General features: G+C 41.1%; 1 protein-coding gene across 1 annotated transcript in view; it reads right to left on the minus strand.

Moving 5' to 3' along the window:
- Positions 1 to 20677, minus strand: part of phldb2b (pleckstrin homology-like domain, family B, member 2b) — a 36346-nt gene extending 15669 nt beyond the window's left edge. The window contains exons 1-8 of the mRNA XM_083901663.1: positions 20498 to 20677; positions 13608 to 13664; positions 13398 to 13521; positions 12546 to 12644; positions 12041 to 12124; positions 5000 to 5119; positions 2273 to 2457; positions 408 to 1601 (exon numbers count right to left, since the gene is read on the minus strand). Coding sequence (XP_083757789.1) covers positions 408 to 1601; positions 2273 to 2457; positions 5000 to 5119; positions 12041 to 12124; positions 12546 to 12644; positions 13398 to 13521; positions 13608 to 13664; positions 20498 to 20530 — 1896 coding nt within the window. The 5' untranslated portion in view covers positions 20531 to 20677. The remainder of the gene's footprint in view (positions 1 to 407; positions 1602 to 2272; positions 2458 to 4999; positions 5120 to 12040; positions 12125 to 12545; positions 12645 to 13397; positions 13522 to 13607; positions 13665 to 20497) is intronic.
- Between the last annotated feature and the right edge of the window lie 4207 nt (positions 20678 to 24884).

The raw sequence follows: 24884 nt of genomic DNA on the forward strand, positions 1-24884 counted from the left end.
AGTAGACAGACATAGTGTGGCGCTTGGTACGACATTGGTGCCAACAAGCTGCCAACTAAAGTCGTTTTTAAGACTGTGTCGTCAACTGGAAAATGCCCAATACTGACAAGCTGACAGGAGCATATTGCCACCTACAGTCAGGGAGTCAAAAACACTTCATTCAACAAATTGACCCCCCCCCCCCAGTGGAATTAAATTGCGTATTTGAGTTAAAACTCAACTGTGGCATGAAAAACATCCCGTAGTGAGTTCTTCCATGTGTAAGCCAACTACTGATTTGTATTTACAGCTATGGCTGCAGTCTATATTGTAGTTTCTATCAACAGTGCACACCTCTTGTGTCATTTGGTCAGAAATAAAATGTGGTTCTGTACAGAGACAAACAGTAAGTGCACACTCCTACTCACCAGTCTCTCTACCTCCTGCTCTCGCAGCCTTTCTTCTTTTTGACGATGGTGGTAGTCAGTCAGCTCCTCCTTCCCACTCAGTGAGCTGATACTACCCCTTCTTTCCCTGAACCCCCCTGGTGGAGTCACCCCTGCCTTTCCAAATGAAGACCTCCTGTCACCAAATCCCATCCGAGGTTCCAACCCTGCCTTCCCAAACGACGACCTCCTCTCTCCAAGACCTTGGGTACCAATGAATTCAAGATCTGCCCCTCGCCTCTCCTTGTCAACCAAATTGTAGTCTTGGAAGCCTCCATTGCTGGCAGAGCATTCCGTGTCTGAGGAGACGGAAGCTGTGGGGCTGATGGTGCTGGAGGAAGTCAGGCTGAGTTTTTTGGCCACACGGGGGGAAGAAGAGCCCCCTTTGGATGGGAGGGTCACATCAGGGGGTGCTACTGTAGAGGAGATGGAAGAGGTGGTAGACGGCAAGTTCTTAGTGGAGGAGAGGGAGATGGACACAACACCTTCTCTATGAGCAGTGGTCTGTATTTGATTCATATTGGAGGCTTGTTGTGTGGAGATATACGAGTTGTGGTTGGCGTCCTGGCTGTTATTGTTGTAGTTGTCTTTGCTATATTTGTAACTTCCACCAATATCAGACCGTCGTGACGGCAGTGTCGACAAGGTCAGCACTCTATTGCTGTTGTCATGAGGAGAGGATGAGGGGCAGAGGCGTGGCAGGGAGCGACTGTGCCCTCCTCCCAACAGCCCGTTCACCGAGCCGGCTGAATATTTTCTTGGCCGACTGGTTGGTGATGGCTCTTGGTTTCCACAGCTACGACGTCCAAGGCGGGGGCTTGAGGGCATGCTGACTGCGCCTCCTGCCGATGGAGTGCGGGATGATGATGATGAGGGAGGACGAGAATGGAGGGAGCTTTCCATTCCAGCGACAGAAGATGAAGAGCCGCCACCATTCCACGTGGACAGCAAAGAAGAAGAGCTCTGGTTCTGCAGTCGCCGGTTATCGTCCTGGTTGCGGCCCGCTGAGCTGCGGGAGGAGAGATAAGAAGAAGGGTCGGATCGACGTCCCGGGGGAAGTTGAGGAGCAGATTTCAAAGAGAGGGGTGGACGATCTGTGCCATAGAATCGCCTTGCTTGTTCCTGATATGCTGATGAAGATGTGGTAGGACTTGACACAGGTGTTGTGGGTGGAGACTGCAAGATAGAAGAGAGAAAAGCAGTTACATGCAATAATTTTGTCAAATATGTATTGCGCTTTCAATATTATTTAAAGGTGCATTATGTAATAAATCTAAAGCAACTGGCCATAAAATCAATCCTCCTAATATGTCACAGAGACTCGGGATTAATGTTCATATAACATGAACTCACCAACAACAACAGCACAGCCAAAATATTTGCATTAAGAAAATATTTTGCAGACTGCAAATCATGTTTATGTTTTGAAATCAGGTTTTGGCATGTGGCATCACCTAATGGTGTCTACCAATCATTGCAGTCAGTAGAGTCTCAGCTGCCGAGGGTTGCCAGTTAAGTCAGAAAACGACACCTAAAAGACCTCTGTATTTTGAATTTGAATGTAATAACCGTTTTTGGCCACATTCTTACATATAGCACCTTTAAGAGAAGCAGATGGAATGGCAGAAAAACACAAAGTGAATTATGGTGGAGCTTTGGTAATTTTAATTTGAGGGCTAAATCCTTTGTTTCCAGTTAAACACTGTAGTTGAGCCCAGGATAGTGGATAACCCCTGGTTAGCTTAAAACAAACATCCAGGGTATAACACACAGACTTTGCAAGCCATGCGAGGCATGCGACAGAAAGCAGGTTATTAAACCATAACAAGAACTAAAAGATGACTAACCTGAGTTACACTGAAGTAAGAGGGGTTGGCGTTCCCATTGGCTCTCAAGCTGTTCTCCAGTGCAATCTTCTTGCGCTGCAGGGTGTCCATCAAGTCCCGAAGTTCGGAGGCTGACCGCATCCCCCGAGCACTGCTGGTGCCACCTGCAACTGCATAGCTGTAGTCGCTGCTAAACTTCAGGTAGTCTGGGAAGGACAAGAGATAAAATTGGATATAAAATGAACGGATGAAACAGGACAGGGCAGATACATAAAAGGTAAACAAATAAAAATTACATGGCAGATATAAAAAGAAAAAAGATATGTACGACGACAGGACACGCCACACAAGGGCATAAAGAAAAAGACGGACACAACATCCCTCTGTTTAATCTAGAAAATTTAGAGAGAGAAAAATCAGTGACAGGGAAAAAAAGAAAATGAGAGACGAAGGAAAATGGGAGGAGCAAGGAACCACAAATGGAGGCAGAACGATGAGAAAAATAGCAAAAGTTGTATGTGTACCTGAAGCTACAGCTATTCTTGTCTGAGGCCCTTGGCAGAGCAAACTCAAACCAAACAATCCACAACTGGCAGCAAATCCCCAGAATAGAAATCAACACACGCACACACACTCAGCAAATACACTGTTGCCAAAACCATCCATCTGATCCAAGACAAATAGTTTAACGAGGGTTCAGTTCTTTACTACAGGATTTGGAGAAATGAAAAAGACCACAAAATATATTGGAATACTCCCAGGGCCCCCCACCCCCACCCTTTCTACAGCCTTTTATTTAAAAGAAGTTGTCGGTTGTGAGGGGGGTTCCATTTCCAAACCTCCTAAATTTAGCTGGGAGATAACCAATGAAACCACCTAATCAGCCAAAAAGGTTCTTTTACTTTGTATAACATCACTAAATTCAGCAGACGCTAATTTGATTGATAGCTAGAGCTCAGGTTATACTCCCAAAATATGACCATGTCATCAAAAAAGCAAGGTAAAAACACTTAGGTAGGGAAAAGTCATGTGGGAGGAACCTGCCCTCATGTTTTTTTTAATCATCTGCGGCATTATGTGGAAAAGGAGCTATTACAATGTTCAAACTTGGACCACCCAGTGTTAAACAGCCACACACAAAAGCTGTAGCTCCGCCTGAGAGAAACACACGCGTGTGTGTGCGTATGCTGACAATGTACATGCATGTCGAAGGTGAAGTGTGAATATTAAAGCTACTACTGCCGCTTTGATGAGTTATACTGGAAGGAACATTAAAGAGTACCGAAAAGAGCACGTCATGTAGAGAAATGGGGCAGAAAATGAGAGCCATCATAAGATCGAGAAACACACATTGCACGCACGGACACAAATGCAGGGTGTTTGTGTCCATACATGGGCAGATTTATGCTGGAGGTCTGGTTTGCATCAGCTCTCAACTAACCTTAGTACAGTGAGTGCACGGTCACTCCTGTTTTGTGTGAGTCTTCACTTTTAGGTGCACATTTCAGAGTGGGAGTCTTGGCAAACTTAAGGGTAGTGGTAAAGAAATTTGGCAGCCTAATAACAACAATAATAAAAAAACAGAAGTGTGTGTGTGTGCATTTCCATAGTCATCTGTGAAAAACTATCTTTGTAAGGACATTTTGACCTTGTGAGGACATTGGTTAGTTAAATGGCTTTTTGAGGATTGTCTTCGGTTTGAATTGGGTTTATGTTAGGTTTAGGTTAAAGTTAAAATTAGGCAAATGCTGTACAAGAATATGTGTGTTTGTGTGTGAATATGTGTGAGAGAGATGCAAGTCACTTCAATGAAAACATCCTAGAGGTTTGAAGAGACCAAGGTGCATTCCATCTGTCTAAGAATGTGAAGCGCAACGATTTAAGGTATTATCGTGCGCACGCACGCACCCACACACACACACACACACACCTTGCTCACAGTCTGATCAATCCCTACAGAGACGAGAGAGTCCAACTGCATCACCATGGTAATTGAGGGGCACCACATGACAGAAACATTCCTTTATGTTTTGAATTTAAGTTTTAAAGTGCGTGACGGTGAGAGCGTGCATTCTGGAAAAAAATTTGGACGTTTCTGAAAGAAACACCTGCCCCCATTTGAACCGTTTCTCTTTCAGCGAAGGAAATTTCGGATTTAATGCATATTTTAACATCTCTTATGTTGTGGATGACGTATTATATGTGATGCCAAACCAAGTTTTGGGAAAGTGAGCGTCTCCACTCATCCAGACATCGCTGTTACAGTATCTCTTTTTCTCCCATGGCAAACTTGAACTCTGCTTTTATAATTCAATGATCTTTGTCAGGCTGTCTGCATGTGAGCTGAACCTGATTCTTCTCAGTGTACAGATTGAGGTTGGTTGAAAGGACAAGTGAGGCAGAGTGAGTTAATTATTTTCTTAATTTGCCACTTTGAATCACAAGAGACTTCCATCTACATACACCCGTCTAGGTCTGGGTGTAACATTTCTGTGTGGATTGATGTCAAATCACGGGGGGAAAAAGTTGATGAATGACCAGAGGTCAAGAAGGGGTGAAAATCAGTTCAGTGAGGATGAAAACTGAGGAGTCTCTTTTTCTGTAAAGATGATGATGTGGCAGAACAAAGGCAGAGAGGTAGAACAAAGAAAAAAAGAACAGTTTGTAAAAGTGCAGTTCAGCGTTCAGGCAAATGGTTCACCAGACCTGCTGTTGTGGGAGTCTGAGTGTGTGTTTGTGTGTGTGTACCTGTGTTGTAGGCCAACGCAGACACGGGGCTCTTTTGTGGAAGCATGCTCTTCATTCTGCTTGCCTCCTCAGGGTGGTTGAACCGGAAGAAGTAGGATTTACCCAGACAAAGGGAATAACCTGGGGAAAAAAAGAAGGTTAAGTTACAACTAAAATCCCTCGAGATTAAAGATGAAGAATACACAATTAAGCAGAGTAAAGTATAAAGAGTAGAAAACCAAAACGTCAGGGTAATTTATTGGCATGACAGAAAAAGAAAAACAATCTCAAAGAGCATTAAACTAAACCTTGGAGAAGTTTGGTATATTATGCACAGTATGCATCAAACACTACATATGTGGACTTAGCTATAGGTTTTGAATAAGTCTGAGCCTGAAATATTTATTCACAGCCAGACATTTGCCTATGCTCACGGACAGCCAGCAATTCCAGACCACGGTGTTGACTCTGGCCATCAATTAGACTCAGAGGGCCAGGTATTAAACAAGATGTCAGGGTCACAACCTCTGTAATACACACAGCCAGCCACAGCTGTCCAAATACTTGAGATGGAAAAGGACAGAGATGGCCATACACACACACACACACACACACACACACGCAAGCCTCAGAGACCTTTAAAAAAAAGAAGAAGAAAGAAGACATGAAAGTACAGACCGATGACAGAAAAATCACAAGACTGACTGAGGAGCAATCCGCCTTCCTCCATCGTTTGTCTGTTGTCTTTCCCATCTTTGCACTCTTTGTCCTTTCCTTCTCCATCCATTCAGATAAACATTACAGCAAACCCCCACAATGTAAGCATGTGTGCAAAAGGCTAAAACAAGCAACTTCTTAATCGCTCCATTACAGTTACATCACATTCCTTGGACCTGAAGTTAGACAAAACCACTGAAGCAAGCGGGGGATTGGGAAAGGGTGAATGGAAAAAGACTGAATGGAAAAATGTCAAGACTTTTCTGGGTTTTTTTGTTTCCCTTTCCCTCATTCTCATCTCTCCTTGCTTGTTCTCCATTTTAAGTATGGTTTCACGAGCACCTCTACAAAAAAACAGTGTTAACAGTCTGATTTCAGATTATTATAGTTTACCCAAAATAGGTCATACCTGTCTCGACACTGTGTCAGTGCCTCAAGAGCAGATTTTTTTTTAAGACCTTCAAAGCTGCAATTTTCAAAGCATGAAGGGAGACCTGGGCGCTGCGGTAAAGTGGAGTTAACACCACACACAGATGACAACAGAGTAAGAAATGTTTAGTCTGCACAGCTGCACTGAAAACCTCTTCAAATACGCTTGTGTAAACACCATCTTGCAGGTTTGGGCAAAAACTGTGAGGAAGTGGCATCATGACAAGAGCGAAAAGATGTGTAAAGACAGAAACACACACACACACTTCACCTTGTCAGCTAGTATGAGTAAGATATAATAATAATAATATGCTTCTTATTGCCAGACATGAGTAACGCGAGTGTTTGTCTTCATGTGTGAGTGGGAATATGTCTTGTAACAGAGTCGGAGTGACTCACACTAACTCAGTATTTTTGCATGATGGCAAACACAGCAGCATGCACGCGTACATGTACGCACTCCCACACACACACACACATTTAGCTGGCTCTTGTAAAAATCTAATTTCCTATCCTCTATGGCCTCACCATGTGCAACCCCCAAAGTGCGTCGCCCTCATTTGTTCACGGCCCCCACCTCAACTGCTCCTTGGCTTACAATCCCCCTCCTCACCTCTCCTCCCTGTCATCCTCAGCAAGAACAAATACTCACAGTCAGAGAGCAGAAAACAAACATGGAGGTAAATAGAAAACATATTTTTCTTCCCAAAATAAAAGTGATCTATTAAAAAGGGCAGCTGTAGTCTCGTCTTATTCCTTATATACATCGGTGATAAAAGTACAAAGGGGACACTGCATCCTGTCACAAAACCTAATCTAAACTGTTACCACGCTGACTTGATTAATGTCTGCTGTCCTACATTACTTATTTTGTAACCAATCCACAACAAAACACATTTAATCTCATTCACGTGTTCACTTGTTTACCAGCAAATTGAGTTTGCCTCCCACATGGAAGCATGCCCGTCCCCAACAAACACACACGCATTGCACAGACCTTATTGAATAGGAGTATAAAACTTGAAATTAGTCTGTATATACATTTACAGGATAATTGAAAGTTTGTGATCTACAAAGTCAGACCTCAGAGTCTTTGAGGACACAGATGTAAGGTCTACATCACGTCTGGAGCCAATTTCTGTCCCTGTGTATATCTGAATGAAGTGAACTACACACTCTCACCACAAAGTTATGGGAGAGGAAACTCAAAACTGTTGCTCTGTTTGGTTAACATAAGTGGAGGCACTGCCAAATTAAGACCAATGGGTCAGAATGAAAAATAAACAAATTACAAAGATCACATGTGTGAAACTCAGTGTACCTACTAATTGGTCAGCTTTGGGTCAACTGTGATTACCATCAAACGGTCAAAGTGCAGTCAAAGAAATGATCCTCCATTTCCTTTAAATGTCCGGTTTGTTTGAAAAACTGCCCATCTTCAAAGCCTCGATTCGGAAAATCAGCATGGCACTGAACTAAACCTGAACTTACAGAGCCACGCATGCAAGAGATGCACATACAAACACACACATGGATCCCAGTGGGTGTGTAACTTGGCCTTAAAACCACAAATGGAGCATCTCTGGGGATGTGGGTTCAGCAATATCACCATAAAAAAAAGTCCAGACAGATCTTTCTCAGGGGAGATGATGTCGACTAGTTCAGTCACTCATTCACACTTTCACCACACACAAACTCACTCAGCCATTTATTTTCCCCTCTGTCCTACTTTGCAAAACATTGGTCTAGTGACCTAAACAACTCCTCAGGATTGGAGACAGCCCACATCAACAACTTCTAATTCTAAGTAAAAGAAGAGCAAAGACAGTTTGGTAACAAATTATCTATCTTTCCATTTACTTCATAATGTAAAAAAAAGTATGCTTCAGGCAGGCAGAAGAAAGGCGTGCGTTCACAATGGATCCAGAACAATGAAGCAGGGTTTGTTTTCAGGTGTCAGGTATCCTGACCAATAACAATCTTCATGTCCTGAGGCTAGCGCTCTCTCTCTAGTTTTGTCACATTCACTCACACTAGTCTGTGATCCTGGAGTTAATTCATCACCTCAAGGCATGTAGTGCACCTAGATTATTTCCATTAAAAGGTACTGCATGACAACAAAGACAGAGGGTGTGATGGAGCACTACCATGCCAAGCTTGGCAACAAATAAAGAAATAACTTCCACCACTTTGTGGGTTGGATTGAATTAAAGAGCAGCACTGATTTACAGCTATACTCCTGCTGGAAAATATGCCATGTGAAGCAGAGCTTTGCAGCCTACTTCTACCATTTACTCAAGAAAAGAGCATCGAGTTAACTCATTAAGACTGAAAACAACATGCGTGTGTATGTGCCATCACATGTTGTATATGCTGTTGCCTTTAAGGAAAAGTGAAAAACAAGTAAAGTCTGACCTAATGGATCACTGCTACAGTGTCTTGTTTCTCACCTCTGTGAATAATAACTTGAGCTCTTTCTATCTGCTGAAATGTATATAAACTGCAGCTGATCTATAGTGCCAGATGGGGTTTGACATATGGGCTACAGCCATATCTAGCTGCCTGCAGTGAAGCCAATCTGATTATTTTTTTAAAGTGAAGTCAATAACATCTGCTGATTTTCAAAGGTTGTTTGTCCTGGCTGACAAATACACAGCTTATGCTGCTCATTTAGGCATCAATGATGATACCTCCTACATTTACCAATAGGCACATGACTTGACCAGTTCAAAGAGCATGTCAGGCTGATAAGAAAAAGACATTAGATGTGTTAGAAGTATTGGTCATTCCCTTAAAAAAACGTTATGTTATTTATAATATACATCACACATTGCAATTGTAAATATAGTATGCATCAACTCTCTTTGTGATGAGAACATTTAAACATATGTAGTGTCTTTGAAAGCACTATATGAATAAAATGTATAATAATGTTATTAATATTGTGTTTTATCCTATGTATCTTATATTTTTTTCCCTTTTTTTATAATTTCTTATCTTTTTTCATTCTTCAGTTTTACTGTCTTTTTACATTTCCTCCATAGGGAACGAATAAAAGTGCATCTAATCTTGTCAAGATTAATCAGGCATCATCAGTTTCACAGAGTGAGAGGTGTAAAGTGCCAACATTAGCATATTTACTGCATGCACATACTGAGTTAAAACAGTCAGACAATACACATTACAGTTGAACAGTGACGCTTTTTCCTTCACAAAACTGTAGGTTACAAGTAAACAGTAGCACAAAATAAACACTTAGAAGAAAAGTATTTAGACGTGCGTGTGAAAACAGCGGCTGAGTAAATGCTAGTCAGCGATAGAGAGGAGATAAAAGAAAGCCAAAACATACCTTTTGATTCCCATTCAGTGCGCACTTATCACTACAGAAAAATCAACTCTCTTCCTAATAAATTACTGTAACTAAGGTCAAGTCAACAAAAAAGAAACGAAATAAACAGATAAACTGCACAACATCCAGTCACTGAGCTGCCGCAGCTCTCTCCTAGACACCGAGACGAAAACCAAACACTCTCCACTCTGAGGAGAAAAGTTCACAGATTTACCATCCAAGAGCCAGAGTCAAGGACTGTACCACCTACTGAAGGGGGAGGAGGGGTTTAGAGGTTTAGGATTTACGAGTGAAAACAATTTTAATTACAAGCGAGAGACCCAGAGTCTCGCCTGAACTGCGTGTCTCCAAAATAACAAGTAAAAGAGTAAAGGGCACGACTGATAGTAATAAAATAGCTAATGTAACGCGACAGTTCAAATTCGCGAACACCCCCCCAGTCTCCAGTTGGGTTAAAAAACCATGAGACAGTGAGGTATTCGGTGGACGCTCCCCCAACAGCTTTTCTTTGTCTCTTACCTATTTTCCTTCTTTTTCTTTAAAATAAAAATACCTTGGACGAATGTAAGCCCAAACCTTCTGGACAATAAAACACTGACTTAAATCTTACTGAAAGAGCTGGATATAATATATGTGGATGATAATCTGTTGCAGAAGCAACAATGTGACTACAAATATAAAACAATAGATAGGGAGATGGATAGAGAGTCTGGGTATGTTAAGCACATGAGTTTAGACAAATAGGGAGGAATTTGGAAAGGGAAGATAACAGAATACAAAACACACACAAACCTCTGGGTAGACCTTTGCCCCAGCAATCCCAGTCGGGGGTCTGTCCTACTCTCGTTTCTTTCAAATAATTTGTTATTTTCATTCATTCAAGACACAATATACAAGTACCCAGACAGTGTGCCCACTGTGAAAGTGGCTATTAAGAGTAGCTGGGATATTGAGTTTTATAGGCTACCTAAGGTCTGCTGACACATGAACTGAAATGCAGTATGCAGGAACAGATCAGAAACAGATGCTATCCACTTAATAGCTTTTGCTAACCACATTAGAGAGAGCATTTAACAAGGTAGTAGTGTTTTTTTTGTTAGTGCTAGTTATTGGTTCAGTGACTTTTGATTGTGATTTTTTTTTCCTTCCCTTTTACGTTATATATGAACATATTGCGTAAAGCGAGTGACTTCTAATTGTTGAAGTGAGCTAGTTGTGAAGCTGATGTGACTCCAGGTCAAATCCCAAACCTAGAACAGATCACTTCCTAAACAGAAGTAATCATCTCCAGACTGTGGTGTAATACTGTCTCTTTCCCTCTGTCTCCCAGTGCAAGGTTTTTCCCAAACCACCATCAAAACCACTTTCAAATCCCCCCCACGTTCTGTTTAAGTCCTTTCCTCATCCCCTGCTACTTCACAATGCCCCGGCCTTTTGCGTGTCGACATGCCAACATGATGTCAATACTTGAATCAGCCAGGCACAGTTGGAGGATAAATAGCTTTGTCAATATTTAACTCGGAATGATCGGGCCACACAGGGTACAATGGCAGAAGAGAGAAGTGTACACAGAAGGACAGATACACAGAGAGGGAGGAGATGCTGGAGTGCACGTTCCTCTAAAACAACAGAGGGGAAGGAAGAAAGTGACACAGAAGGAAATGATATTAAACACAAAGACTCGTGACTGTAGCTGCAAAAATCCAGGAACAAGAGTGAGAAAGAAGACAGACACACACACAGACAAGAGATAAAGTGATAAAGACTGGTGGGGAATAATGAGACACGTGGGCAGGGATAGACAGAAAGATAGGAGAGGAGAGACAGTGGAATTTGGGAGGGTGCTATGTGTGTGTGTGTAACTGGAATTCCTTATTTTGTGGGGACCTGAATCTAAATCTGGGACTTGTCTTCTTTATGGGGACAAAAATGCAAGTCCCCATGATTTTAAGGTAAAGACATGTTTTAAAGTTAGGTTGAGGTTAGGTTATGGTTAGGGTCAGGGTTAGGATCAGACCAGTAGTAATTATGGTTAAGGTTAGAGTAAGTCTCCAGGAAATGAATGTAAGTCGATGCAATGTCCTCTGAAGTGATGGAAACCAGTGCGTGCGCGTGTGTGAAAGCGGGCACAAGTGTGTGTGTATTTTGCCAGTTTTCTGCAGTCGAATACATCAGCATTGAAGAAATAGCGTATCCCTCCACTTTCTGGCTCATTGTAGCAGCTCACTGTTGTAAATCATGAGGAAATTAAACCCAAAACAGAAATGCATGCACGCGCGTGCACACACACGACTATACATCTATGTGCACATACACACACATACTTGGTGTTTCCATGCAGAATGTCATTACAGCTAACTGTACCCACATGACTCATACACACACTTACGTAGAGGAATGCACATTACCCAAACCACAATTTAACCTCTCTCTCTCTCCGCCCCCATTTTCTCTCTACAGTATGCACAAACTATGCAATAAAATCAGCAGTTTGTATTCACCTTTTCTATTATTGACCAGTAGGGGGCAACATATCAAAGCCTGTGCTGTGAAATGCTGTTTCTTACCCTGAGTGAGTGGTGTAGGCAGAGAGACCTGGACTCCATCCAAACTGCAAAGATGACCACAGGGATCCAGGGTCACCACACCGCCTGTTACAGTGTAAAGACAAAAAGGCTCAGCTTTACTGTAGGCTTGCGTTCATTTCATACTGTCCACGACAAATGACACAAAAGTAAACACGTGACATCACGTTGGATTGTGTTGCACTTTTCTTGCAATAACACGTGGTTATCACCCAGTGAAGTGGTTTCACGTCAGCTCTTTGCAAGTCTGATGAGGTGTCTTCATATAATGTATTCAAAGTTTGCTTAAAAGCAAGATATTTATGCTAAATTAAACTAAGATTAAAAGCCCTGTCAACAATTGAATAAAACAGTTGGCTATGTGAACAAGAATGAGCTAAAATTTATAACGTTCACATTATTTAATATATTTTTTGTTTGTAGATTAAGGAGGGAGTAATTGGCCCATTCATTTAATTAAAGAATGTAGAAAACACTTCACATTAACCTTCATTGAAGATGAGACAGTGCTCTGCTTCGATGCCAGGCCCTTGGATCGTGATATCTTGAGGAATCGGTGCATCGTCCCGGCCTATGCGGGTCACACCTGGAACATAAAGAAGGACATGCTTGACTGGAACAAGTCTGCGTACAAGTAATTACTCTTTGACGGCATATTTGACAAGTGGAATCTAACCTAATGTCTTTGTGAACCAACACGGTGGCCTGTGATTTAAAGGGTGTGGCATAACTATCAATTTTAACAGGTTATTCTTCTTCAGTAGACACATTGTGGGGGGAAAATTAGAGAGTTCTACTAAAATGGCAGGTACAAATAGTTGGCATTCCTCAGTGAAACGGAAAAGCACAACAAGATGGGAGACTGTGAAAGTGTGTGGTGGAAGTTTATACAACAATCTCTTCAACTTATTATTTGACCACTATATTTCAGAGGAGTATTGTGGATTTTAGCCTTTAAGTTTATTGAAATTGCAGGTTTTGCCCTCTACATAAGACAGAGTCATGAAACCACACAGAGTGAGTCATCACAGCTGCTTGGGTTGTTGGGTTAGTGTAGTTTCATCATTTTTGCATGGTTGACTGTGGGAAGTGGGGTAGATTGGTTTTCCTAATAAAAATAAACAGACTTAAACCATAGATGTGAATGTAGTAACTTGAGTTAATAATGATTTTCAGTCCTACTGTGTGACTCATTGTCTGCCTCGACTTAATAATGAGCCTTTCCCACTTCTCACATATCAGTAACAACAAAAATCAGGTGACGGGTCGGCAGACAGAGGGGAAATGATAGATATGAGAAGGAAAATCTTAATTTGAAGAGTCCAGGAGTAAGACTTACCTTCTTTCAGTGGCAGCAGTGTGATGGCCACACTCAGTCTCCCACTGCCCAAGCTCACCAGATGAGGCGTAGCTGTCTGGACCTTCAGCCCCTTTCCTGTGTCGATCATGTCCAGAGGTGGAGACTACACATACCAGTCACAGTGGAAAGATCAGTCTTGCACACCGTCTCTGTTTGTGTTTGGTGTGTGTTTATTTTTTTTTGCTTTACCTTCAATTCAGCACGTGCCATCTGATCTGATTCTGGTTGGAGCAACATCTCAGAGTCCTGCAAGTGAAGCGGTGAAGAGGGAGAACAAAATAAAAAGCACATCATGTGAAATTGTGGCAATCTTGACACACAATGTTGCTTACATCAGTCACGTAAATTATACAGAGCTGCACAGATATGTATGCCCATACATAGCAACACTAAGAAAAACTCCCACATGAGAGGAACTCTCCGTGTGAAAGTCGTCCAGGGAGAACAAGCCACTCCAGATGAAAACACAGGCTCGCTGTAGCAAGAACTGGTGCTGGTAGAAATGTTCCATGAAAACACAGTTGTTGTTTTTTAACAGTAAGATCAGGACAGTAAGGTCCCCAATAAAAAATGCATTGTGTGGGAAAGATAACTGTACTTAGATTACACTTCTTTGCTGAAATGTTATTCATTTAGGTGTACAGATGTGCAAATATGTTGATCACTTGGTTAAGGTTGAGGAAAACTGCATTTAAAACTAAAGAATATTCGAAAAGAACACGTTAACATACACACTCATGACTCCTGTTGATAAATAGTGTTTTACCCATTAAAAAGGGTGAATGCTATGAATGTGATCCATCCTGCGATGATATTTAACATAATATGTTAAAAAATGTGTTTGTACACAGCTAAAGTGCAACGTCACATTTTTTTTGGAAACAGGGCATTTAGATGTCTGAAAGAAGGAAAGATCTAGGAAGACGCAAGGGAGCTGGAGATAGAGTTGTGTAAAAACAACGAGAAGAATGAAAACAGAGCGAGATAAAAACTGCCTCTATACAGAAAACTGTGTGTTTGAGTAAACACACTCACATCCAGAGTCAAGGACAACCCCTGCCTTATACCCTACAATTCAAACAGCCAAAAACAATTCTGCAAGCCTCTATTTGTGTGTGTATAAACACCCAGCTGGAGGAGTTAAATGCTTCTCACCAAAGCACAGATGATTGCAGCATACAGGAAACCACCCAAACCACATCTCTATAAGCACCTTCTATCATCCCTTTCCTTCCTTTCTCTTCCATCGCCTTGTTATCCTCCCCACACTCACTATCTAATTTCTTTAATTTGGTTTCCCTTCCTGTTGCTTAAGTACTCTTCTGCTTCTTCAGCAACTGTTTACCCCCTCGTCGTCTATATATTTTCACTCTCTTTGCGCTGCGTCCCTGTGCCTTTTTGCGCGCCTCTCTTTTTTCCTGTCTTTCCTCCAATCTACCAGCAGAGGAAGCTCAAATTAAAGCCGGCTCCCTACCACTTCCTCGAATTCAGTACCAGCTTCCTTTCTGAGCTCACTTCCTTTGCTGCTTTGACACCCTCATTGCCTTCTTAAACACACACAACCACCACCTCCACCCATATATCTCTACTCACACAAGCATCCACAAATAAAGTCACACATCAGCTCTTTTTGTTATCACATGAAGATACGAGGCCCTGCATTCCACAATGGTTTTTTTTCTTTCTTTCCTTCACTGGTGTAGACAAAGCAAACACACCATATATGATGGCAACATCAGCTGGACAAATGCTGCGAAGACCACGTGAGATATTGAGGGAAAAGTCAAATGTTTGAGTTTGTTGTGAGAAGACTTTTTCTTCCCTACCTCTATCTCCATTCTCTCCAGGTTCCTTGACCTTTCCCTCACCTCCTTTTCTCTATTTGTCTGTTCCACTTCATTGTGTCTCATGTCGTTCTCTTTCTTTGTACAGCCCCCCCCCCTCCCTTCTCCTTCTTTCTCCAGGTGAACTTCAGCCTGGGCAGGTCAAGACAAGTCTCTGGCCTTGTTTTGCTCCAGCGCAGGGAGGTGTGTCAACCCCCCCTCGTTCAAGATTTCCAGCTAAGATTTACCGTAACGCCAGGTTCAAACACCAAACCTGATGCTCTCAGGGCTTTTGGACTATACTGGGTTCAAAATCTATGTCAAACAAGCATGACTGGCAACTGATCTGAGCGTGTGTGTCATCATTATCAATAACTTCACCACAAACAGAGGCGTTTTTGTTCAGGATTAAACCCAAAACTGCACAAATCCTACTTTAGACACATATAACAACTTATACTGACGTTTAAAAATCATACTCAGCCAAGTCCATTGCACAGCGAGGACGGAGAGATGGATACAAAGGTCTTTTGTGTGTGTGAACCAGTGTTCAGTGCAGCGGTGACGCATGTGCTTGAAATTATATTAAAAGATTATACTTAATGGCAGAAACTCAGCAGTGCTCTTGTGCAACAATCTGGGAAAAGAGGCATTCTTATGTAATCAATAAAAGGAATGAGCCGGTCAGATCCAACGAAAATACACGAGGTATCTTCAACATTTCATCACAGACTCGCTCGTTTTCAAAAGTTGTTTCTTCCTTTTATGGAAGACTTTCAGGCAGCAGTGACCTACTTTTACCTATAATCCCAAATCTGTTGCAAATCTGAATTTGCCCTTTGAGAAATTGAAGACCAGGCAAAAATAACTTTGTTAACACACAATGGGCTTTTAAAATCACAAGGACTCCAGCGGAGACAGCGCATGCACCCACACACTGTCTTTGATCCCATCTGTAGAACAGCTGAGTCCCCCCCCCCCCCAAAAAAACAGCATTACTCTGCATCTGCAGGCAGAGAAAGGGACAAGAAAAATATGGAGTAATAGAAAAAGGGAAAGTGATGAAAGACAAAAGAGGGGATCCATGAAACGCGAAGGAAAGACCCTTCATTCCCAGGCTGCTTCAAGTTATACTTTTATTTGCTTCATCATCTGCTTTCATCTCTCTGTCTACTCCCTCCCCTCTCGTGTATTTCCGCTCCATCTGTTTTGTCTTTTCCTCTGTGTTAGTTTTCTCCCGAATTCTCATTTTTTGCTGTCTGTCTGTAACGAAGTCTGCATTTTCTTATAAGCACATGCCAGGACATTTGCCATTGTGGTTAATGTCACAGATATGGATTGATCGATCGCACTTACACGTGTCACTCTGTGTGTTTTACACACCTGACTACACTGCTTAATCTCTTGGAAGAACATCTTTCTTTTCAATCGGTTAATGAGTATGCATACCAAACATATGTCTCCTTCACATCGGTATTTCTTACTTAGATAATGGTTCCAACTTCAACGTCAGCACAAATTAACAGGCAACAGGGAAACCATCAATATTGCTGTTTTCTTATTTTAAGACTGATGCCTGTTGCTGACCATCTGCTTCTTCGGGGCATGTGGCATGTAGCATGCGGCTGCTTTATTGCTGCTTCAGCCTGAGGCTTGTGGGTGTTTCAAAAGCAGGCACCTCTTCAAGACCATGGACACGAGCTGGCTATGAACTTCACAGTGAGATGTGGACGGGAATATTGATGCTGCAATAAAGGTGACCTTGATGTCTGACCACCAAATTCTACTCAGTTCATCTGTGAGTTGACCTGAACATTTGAACCAACGTTGGCACAATTCACTCTATGTGTTTATGATTATATTGTTGTTACGATGCTAATAAAGAGTTTGTTTCTGAGGATAAAACTGCCTTTACTTTTGACCTGTCACTAAAGAAGACATTTCCTGAAGGAGTTGTTGAAATACGGCTATTGTTAAAGGTGTCAGTTTAATTTACTACCCTCTTAAGTCTGTATTGGACAAAAATGTTCGCTTCCAAAGTTCTAAAAACTGTTATGCATAAATCTCTCAAGCATGTTGAGGATTTTAACCCTTTAAATGCCATTTCGATTTCTATGTTACTCATTTCGTGTGTCAAAATCCTGATAATTATTCAATGTTTGATCATTTTGATCAGGACTAAAGTTGATCAAAAAAGCAGACATCTCAATTCATCTGAACTATTTTCATGGCAGTTTTTGGAAGTGGACATCTGTGTCCTGCCTTAAGAGTATAGCAAAACATTTTCACATTTCCAAAATTTGTCAAGAGAGAGACTTTCTTCCAAAACCTGTGCCATATGCGCTACTTAAGTCAAAATAATGGTCAGATCAAGAGGAAGAATTTGCATAATGAAGCCTGAGGCCTAAACAACAGAGCCTTCAAATGTCTGTACTTATTATAGTAAAAAGGGAAATCAGGATTCATTGTGTGGTGACAAAGTCCATCTAAATGACCTTATCTATCCGCTTAACCGCTGACAAGGTCAGTCCTCTGTTTTTTCTTTAACATAACATAGCCAAACCTTTACTATAGCCCATTTACAACATGCGAGGGTTATCTTTATTTTTCAAATATTTCAAAATTGAGGTTGTGACACAGTATGGAGTTATTTATACAGTATTTTTATTTGAGCTGGTTAAAGTGTCAGTGGATTTAATGCTGTACTGCACAGTGCCTGTGTGCATGTCTGGGTGTTATCATGTGTGTCTGCTTAACCAAAATGTGAGTATGGAGTCTCACGGTTATCACAGGATCTCCTTCCCATTTATCGTTGTCCTTCTTTTCACTGATACAAAGCCAAAACAAGTCTTCCTGTCTGTTTTCCTCCATCCCTCTGTTCCTCCCTGACATCCCCTCCCCTCCCTTACATTCCAGTGTTACCCTCTCCTCCTCCCACCTGACAAAGCCCAGTATTGTATCACAGATGCTTGATAATACGGAGAGCTCACAGTGGCCCTCGTATGGAGCGAGTCTCTGTCTCGATCCCACTACACTTGTTGTTTTGTCTGCAGCGTCTTAAACGAGACTTTAATTAGTTCGATGTGTCGACACAGACGACAATAATACACACTCCTCCTCCACTCACACAGACTATAAAACACTGTACCTCTCAAATTTATAGTTGATCCACAAAGGATTCAGACCCCCTCACTTTTTTTTCTCCACACTTTGCCCACATAACGACGAAAAAAACGGAGCTATTGACACTTACACTCTATCAATTCACCCTTTGGTTTAATTACAGCCTTCGTGACAAGCTTGGCACATCTGTATCTGGGGATTTTTTTTCTTTCTTCATCTCAAGATCTGGCACGTTGGATATGGGGACGGCGCTTGGGGTTCAAGTCAGGGCACTGGCTGGGCTGTGCAACAGGTTTCCATGACCAGTGCCACTGTTAGCATAACAAAAATGACAAAAAGGGTGATCTGAAAACTTTGAGAATGCATGATGATTTTCTGTCTATATTGTAAATATCTAGTCCAGGGGTCTCAAACTGGCGGCCCGGGGGCCACATGCGGGCCCCCAATCGATTACATGCGGCCCCCCACTTAATATCATGTTATAATGAAAACATGGCCCACGACCTCACCGTCTTTTAAACACAGTGTGTAGCAAGGTGATAGAATATAATATACGTTTCCTAGCAATGTTTTTTACAACAGTAATAATAAGACATTTGGTCATGATTATCCCAATATTAAATATATCATATACATTGGTTATTATTTATTATCCTTATCTTTACTGTCTTGCTGCTGTAACGCTGTAAATTTCCCCACTGCGGGACGAATAAAGGACTCTCTTATCTTATCTGATACATGTTTTAGGGAGCTGTGTATTGTTGTTGCAAAAGACTCAGTTTTTAAGTTCTCTTGAAAGTCTGCATTTATGGAAATGACCATCAACAAATGTTTTGGCTTCAAAGACACAAGAGGAGAAACATGAAGGGGCAGTGAAGTGGAAGAGGGACAGTACACAAACGGCACCACATTAGTCATGTAGCTCAGGGTCAAATAAACTTCCACTAATTGACTGAAAAGGAAAGATGACGGCAGATTTATGGACTCGGAGATAAAAATAGACGCAAACCAAATATGTGGGAGAGACGAGGAGACAAAGGAAAAGGAAATGGATGAAATCACAGACTATAAAAAAAATGTAGGAAAGCTGTTCAATAGCTGGCCTTGACAAAAAATAAATGTGATGCAATACTGTCAAGATAGCGCAAGTATCCAAAGATCTGTTACTGCTGTGTTTGTCACACTCAAGAGCCAATATCTCACTTATTCTGATAAACACATAAACAGTCCTTTGAAAGCGCTGAAGGTGTTCCGTTTGTAAAATGCTCACTTAAATACAAATACTTAATCATTTTTTAAGTCAAATTATCTTAGCAAAAGTGCATAGAACAACAACAACACACCAGATGTTTCCATTCCAGGAGTTTATAAACATATTTGTATGGTGAGTTCTTTTTTTTTTTTTTTTTTTTTAATATTTTTTTGGGCATTTTTGCCTTTTTTTTAATGATAGCATAGTATAGAGTGACAGGAAACGGGAGGCAGAGAGATGGGGGGGAATGACACGCAGGAAAGACCGCTTGGTGCGGGATTCGAACCAGGGTCGCCTGCAGCGAGGACTCAGCCTCAGCATATGGGGCAGGTGCTCTACCAACTGAGCCACCGCTGCCCCATATGGTGAGTTCTTATAGAACATTCATGTCCTGCTGATTTCCGAAGTCTAGCCAGAGACAGCGAGACAGGTATAATGGCTTAAACATCAGTGGATGCAGGACTTCTGCTATAAAACCACACTGACTCAATTTAATACAATATCCACAGTTATAATATAATAACAGATATGACACAACATAGCCACATCATTATTTATCTATATCTATAAATCTGACAGAAGTGGAACATAGTAGGACTAAACATATTCATGCTTATTGACATAGTTTAAAGGTACAGTCCTCATGTGGTTAGGGTTATTGAACTTATAGGAGACTGGAAGTGCATGTTTAGTCTACACCTGCAGCTTTATTTTGTGTGTTTATGATGGAATTTCATAATATGCCTTTATTATTATGGGGACTTCAGAGAGAATATGAACAGATTCTCAGGAAACAAACACTGCAAAACTCAAAATCCACATCTAGAAATGCATTGGGATCATTTAGCACTTGGTTTCTGGGATATTAGAAGTGGACTCACCATTATAGAAGCAGGATTGGCCACTTCTGTCATAATGACTTTGTTGCGCAGCAGCAGCAGCGAATCCAAGTTCCAGGATTCTGTGGACAGAAATGATCCTGTCACTTCTCCCTTTTTATGATAACAGTTTCCGTCCTCATAGCAGATGCACGCATTACAACCTCTGGAAAGTTTAGGAAAGAAGTGATTTTCCTGATTGGCACATGCACACGACAACACACTTCAAACAGAACTCCCACAAACTCCCACAACACACACACACAGAACCGTCAAAGCCGGCGGCTGCAGCCAAGTGCGACGTGTAGAGGAATGCAACAACAGCTGGAAAGTTGAGCAGGAGAGGGAACAAGGGGAGGGAGTCTCCCTCTCTCTCTCTCTCTCTCTCACACACTCTCTCTCACACACACACTGCACAAGGTGCAAGTGTTTACTCACCACCTACACTTGACCTGTCATTCTAACTGCTTCAAAGGGAGAAGTCTTCAGGCTGCTGAAAAGTGAGAGAAAATAAAGAGGGTGAAAATGAGAGAGAGAGAATACACTCTTTCAAACTTGACAGTAATGATAATCAAGCATGATGAGAAGAATGTTTGACAAATGATATTACAGCAGGAATGGGCAATTCGATAATATTCACTCCGCCCATCCAGACTGTAGGACAAACACATCTGGCAAATGTCAAGTCACACAGCAGGCAATCAAAGGATTGATAAATCATCATTAAATATAGTCTTTCTTGCAAGAAAAGTGATCCAAATTCAGAGAACTTTTCTATGCCAGACCAATGATAGGGAGTTTATAGTTCCAGAGTTGGAGTTTTAGAAGCTCACATTCTTACTATTTATGGATTATAAAAAAAATTCTTTGTGATGTGGCTCTTAAAGGGCCACTTCACCCAAAAAATATACGTTTCCAGAGATAAATGTGTTATTTGATCTCATTCCCACAACAACAGAGGAAAGTTGACATCTAAATTATTAAATGCCTTCAAAGAAAATAAAAGCCCTACACTGTTATTCAAGTCAAGTCAAGTCAAGTTTATTTATAAAGCACATTTAAAAACAACCTCAGTTGAACCAAAGTGCTGCACAGTTATTTGAATACAATATAATCACACACAATATGATAATAAAAATAAATAATAAAACAAATTATTATTCACTGTTTCTGTCAATTATAACAAGTTTAACAACAACAAAAAAACAGGTCAAATTGAATCCAACTCCAATCCAGAACAGAACGTGAATTAAACACACATTGTAACCGTTTTAAGTTTACTCTTCATTTGACCAAGTGGAAAAAAATGGGTGAAACAGCCCTATAATTTCATCACACGCACATACACACACACAGCCTTTGTGTCCCAGTGCATATCTCACAGGTGCAGGTGCACAGCAGACCCGGCGTGACCGCACCTAGGACAAGAATGCACACTTGTCCAGGAGAGTGTGCATTTTATGAGCCAAGTTTATTGGCTTTTTTGTCTAAACTGCAGTTATTATGAAAGAACAAGTGAAACTGAACTTAACGCTGAACTTAACTGTTCCATTTACTGTAACAAACATGCATATTTCCTCCCTGACATATACTGTTCTGCTTTTTTTTTTTTTTTTAAGTTGTGTGCACCACCTGAAAAAGCTCACCTGCATGTACAGTCATGCATGGTCTGGAGTCACCATGCAGGCATGCTGGCACTTCTGAAAAGGAAGTAGGTCTCATTATTTGGCAGAGGTTCATCCATTTTACAGTTTATAATACAGGTTTTTATAACGACGACAACAACAACATGCATTACGCACAACTGGAAGATTGTAATGTTGGGTTGGAAGTATAGCCTATGGGGGCGTGTATACAGCTGGTGAGACAACCTGAGAAAGAAAATCCATACATACAAAATGCCTCCTTATTTCAATGGATTGTTTTATTAAGAAAATAATATATAACATATTCACATGTCCTTAATATGCATTTGCAAGTGTTTTCTATCATCAAAAATTATGTGGTTGTGCTTGTTGTTGGAAAAAGTAAAATGTGAAAAAGTTTTCCCACCCCCGTTCCCAGCCATGCAGAACTGACGCACAGAGACCACATCTAATTTGTACTGCATGTGTTCTAATGGTTGTAAAGCACACGCATGCATACATAGCCATGGAATCAGCAGGATTTTATCTCCCAGGAACCACAAGGGTCTTGCTGTAAAAACAAACAGAGAGAGAGATTGTGCATCCACAGTCATGCTCCACTTTCTCCACGACGCTCAAATCAACTGCAAAGTCAGCAAAACAATCCCAAATGTCAGGTCAGGTGGGTAAACACAAAACTTGACAGGAATAAAAAGTGTCATGACGTGACTAAATCAATGAATGCGACCAACAGGTCCTTATCAGTATAAACATCTCACATTTAACTGTTGTAGAGCAATATGCTTCTTTTTGTCCCCATTTTAGGTCTCACCTCAACATTAGCAGATGTATTTTTGGAGTTGAAAGTCTTAAAAGGGCAAAAGTTTAAGGATGTCAGAATAAATCAGCCGTTCCCCCTTAACTTTCTTTCCTGTCAAATGTCTATTGAGAAGCTATTAAACCATTATGCCATCCATGGATGCTTTACTGAGCTGGTGAGCTTTCCCAATGACTTCATCTCAGAGCCTGTGGGTTTCAGAGGGCTGCTAAATGCTTGACAGCATTCCTGAGTCAATTCCACAGATCCCATGTGATCCCGAGAGGCCAAGTGAGAAAAAAAAAAAACGGCGTAGCTGTTTATAGAGAGATTCTACCCGTCGTAAAAGGAATTTGCCTTTTGAGCCTGGTTTCATTCAGATAAATTCTCCTGCTTACATTCAGGTTTTTAAACAGCCATTACTTTAATGCTTACATAATTTTTTTTTTTTTTTTTTGCAAATGATCACTCATTCATCATCTAACAGTTAATTTATTCTCATAGGAATCTCTTGTTACATCACGTCTTGAGCATTTGTGTGGGAACAACTATTTTGAACCACTTGCTATTAAAAACATCTTAATGACAGATAATTGGAAGAAACCGACACTGTCTGTAGCTGACGGGGTTTACAGTGAAGTGTGCTTCACGTGTTTAATCCAGTCTTTCTCTCTTTCTTCACTCTCCCTCGACCATTCTGTCAGAGCAGCAGTGTTATAAGATACTGCACAGTGTCATTTGTTTTTACAGCTGTTTCAATACTGTAGTCATCAGGGTCTAAAAAAGAGCACAGATGAGTTTATAGGTTACTGACCTGATTGGTTATATGGTCACTTTATATCAGGCAAAGGTAGAGACATCAGAAAGTATTCACTCTTTCACATTAGGTTTGACTTAAAGACAACTCGTCCGTAAGAAGATAAAGGTTTCTACTTGAAGCTGCAGGGCAGAAACGTTACTGACCCGATTTTACTGTGTCTGTTTAGTCTTCATGTTCAGAAATATAGCAACAATGAAAATATGTTGCATCCAAAATGGGCTCTGTCAAGCAATACTATCAGACCTGACTGAGGGAGCAAGATGCATCCTGTCAAACTGCTAAACAACCAGATTGAAAAACAAAATCAGTAAGTTTTCAGGGATCTCAAATTCAAAATACCTGAGGGCCACTCTGCATCTTGTCTAGTCAGACGGGGCCAGTGAAGTGAAAAAAAACTATGGGCTTGTGAGCAAAATGAGCTTAAAATTATATCACAATATTCCAGATTTATATTGCAATAATGGTTTACATTGCAATTGATTGAGAGACTCCAACTGATCCTACTTTAAAAGGGAAAAAACAACAACTCCAAACAGGCTTTACTCATAGCCTAGTGTGTACAGTTTGGTAATATATTACAACATATATGCATACATGGTTGGATTGTTTCTCAGAGGCAGGAACAAAAAGACTCATCAGTTTTAAGGGAATAATGCAACAAATACAAAGGTCATTAAGGAGAAGATGTCACCTGTCATATACAAAACAATGTCAGTGATTGTCGATTAGTGGTCCAGGCCGAAAATCCAAGCTAAAGTGCCACTGAATCTGGAGAGACCTGAAAATGCCTGTTCATATACTCCCTCCCTGAAGGAACTTCCGCGAATCCACCAGGAGGAATGATAGAGAACACTTACAACTACTGGTGGTTTTGCAAAGTACTAAATTAAGGGTCTTTGTGGTTAACAGGAAAAACACCACACGTCACTTGTCACTGGATATGTGCACTGCCAATAAAAGATATAAATAAACATGCACACAATAAACTGACAAATTATTTGGATCTTGCCACCATTACAGGCTGACATGATTGCCGTTCATATTCTTGCACGTCTTACAGCATGCAATTAAAACATCACTGCCATTTTGGAAACTAAACATTTGCATTATTTAAGACTGGCAACGGCA

This window comes from Microchirus variegatus, assembly GCF_963457635.1.
Source record: "Microchirus variegatus genome assembly, chromosome: 15".
Classification (NCBI taxonomy): domain Eukaryota; kingdom Metazoa; phylum Chordata; class Actinopteri; order Pleuronectiformes; family Soleidae; genus Microchirus; species Microchirus variegatus.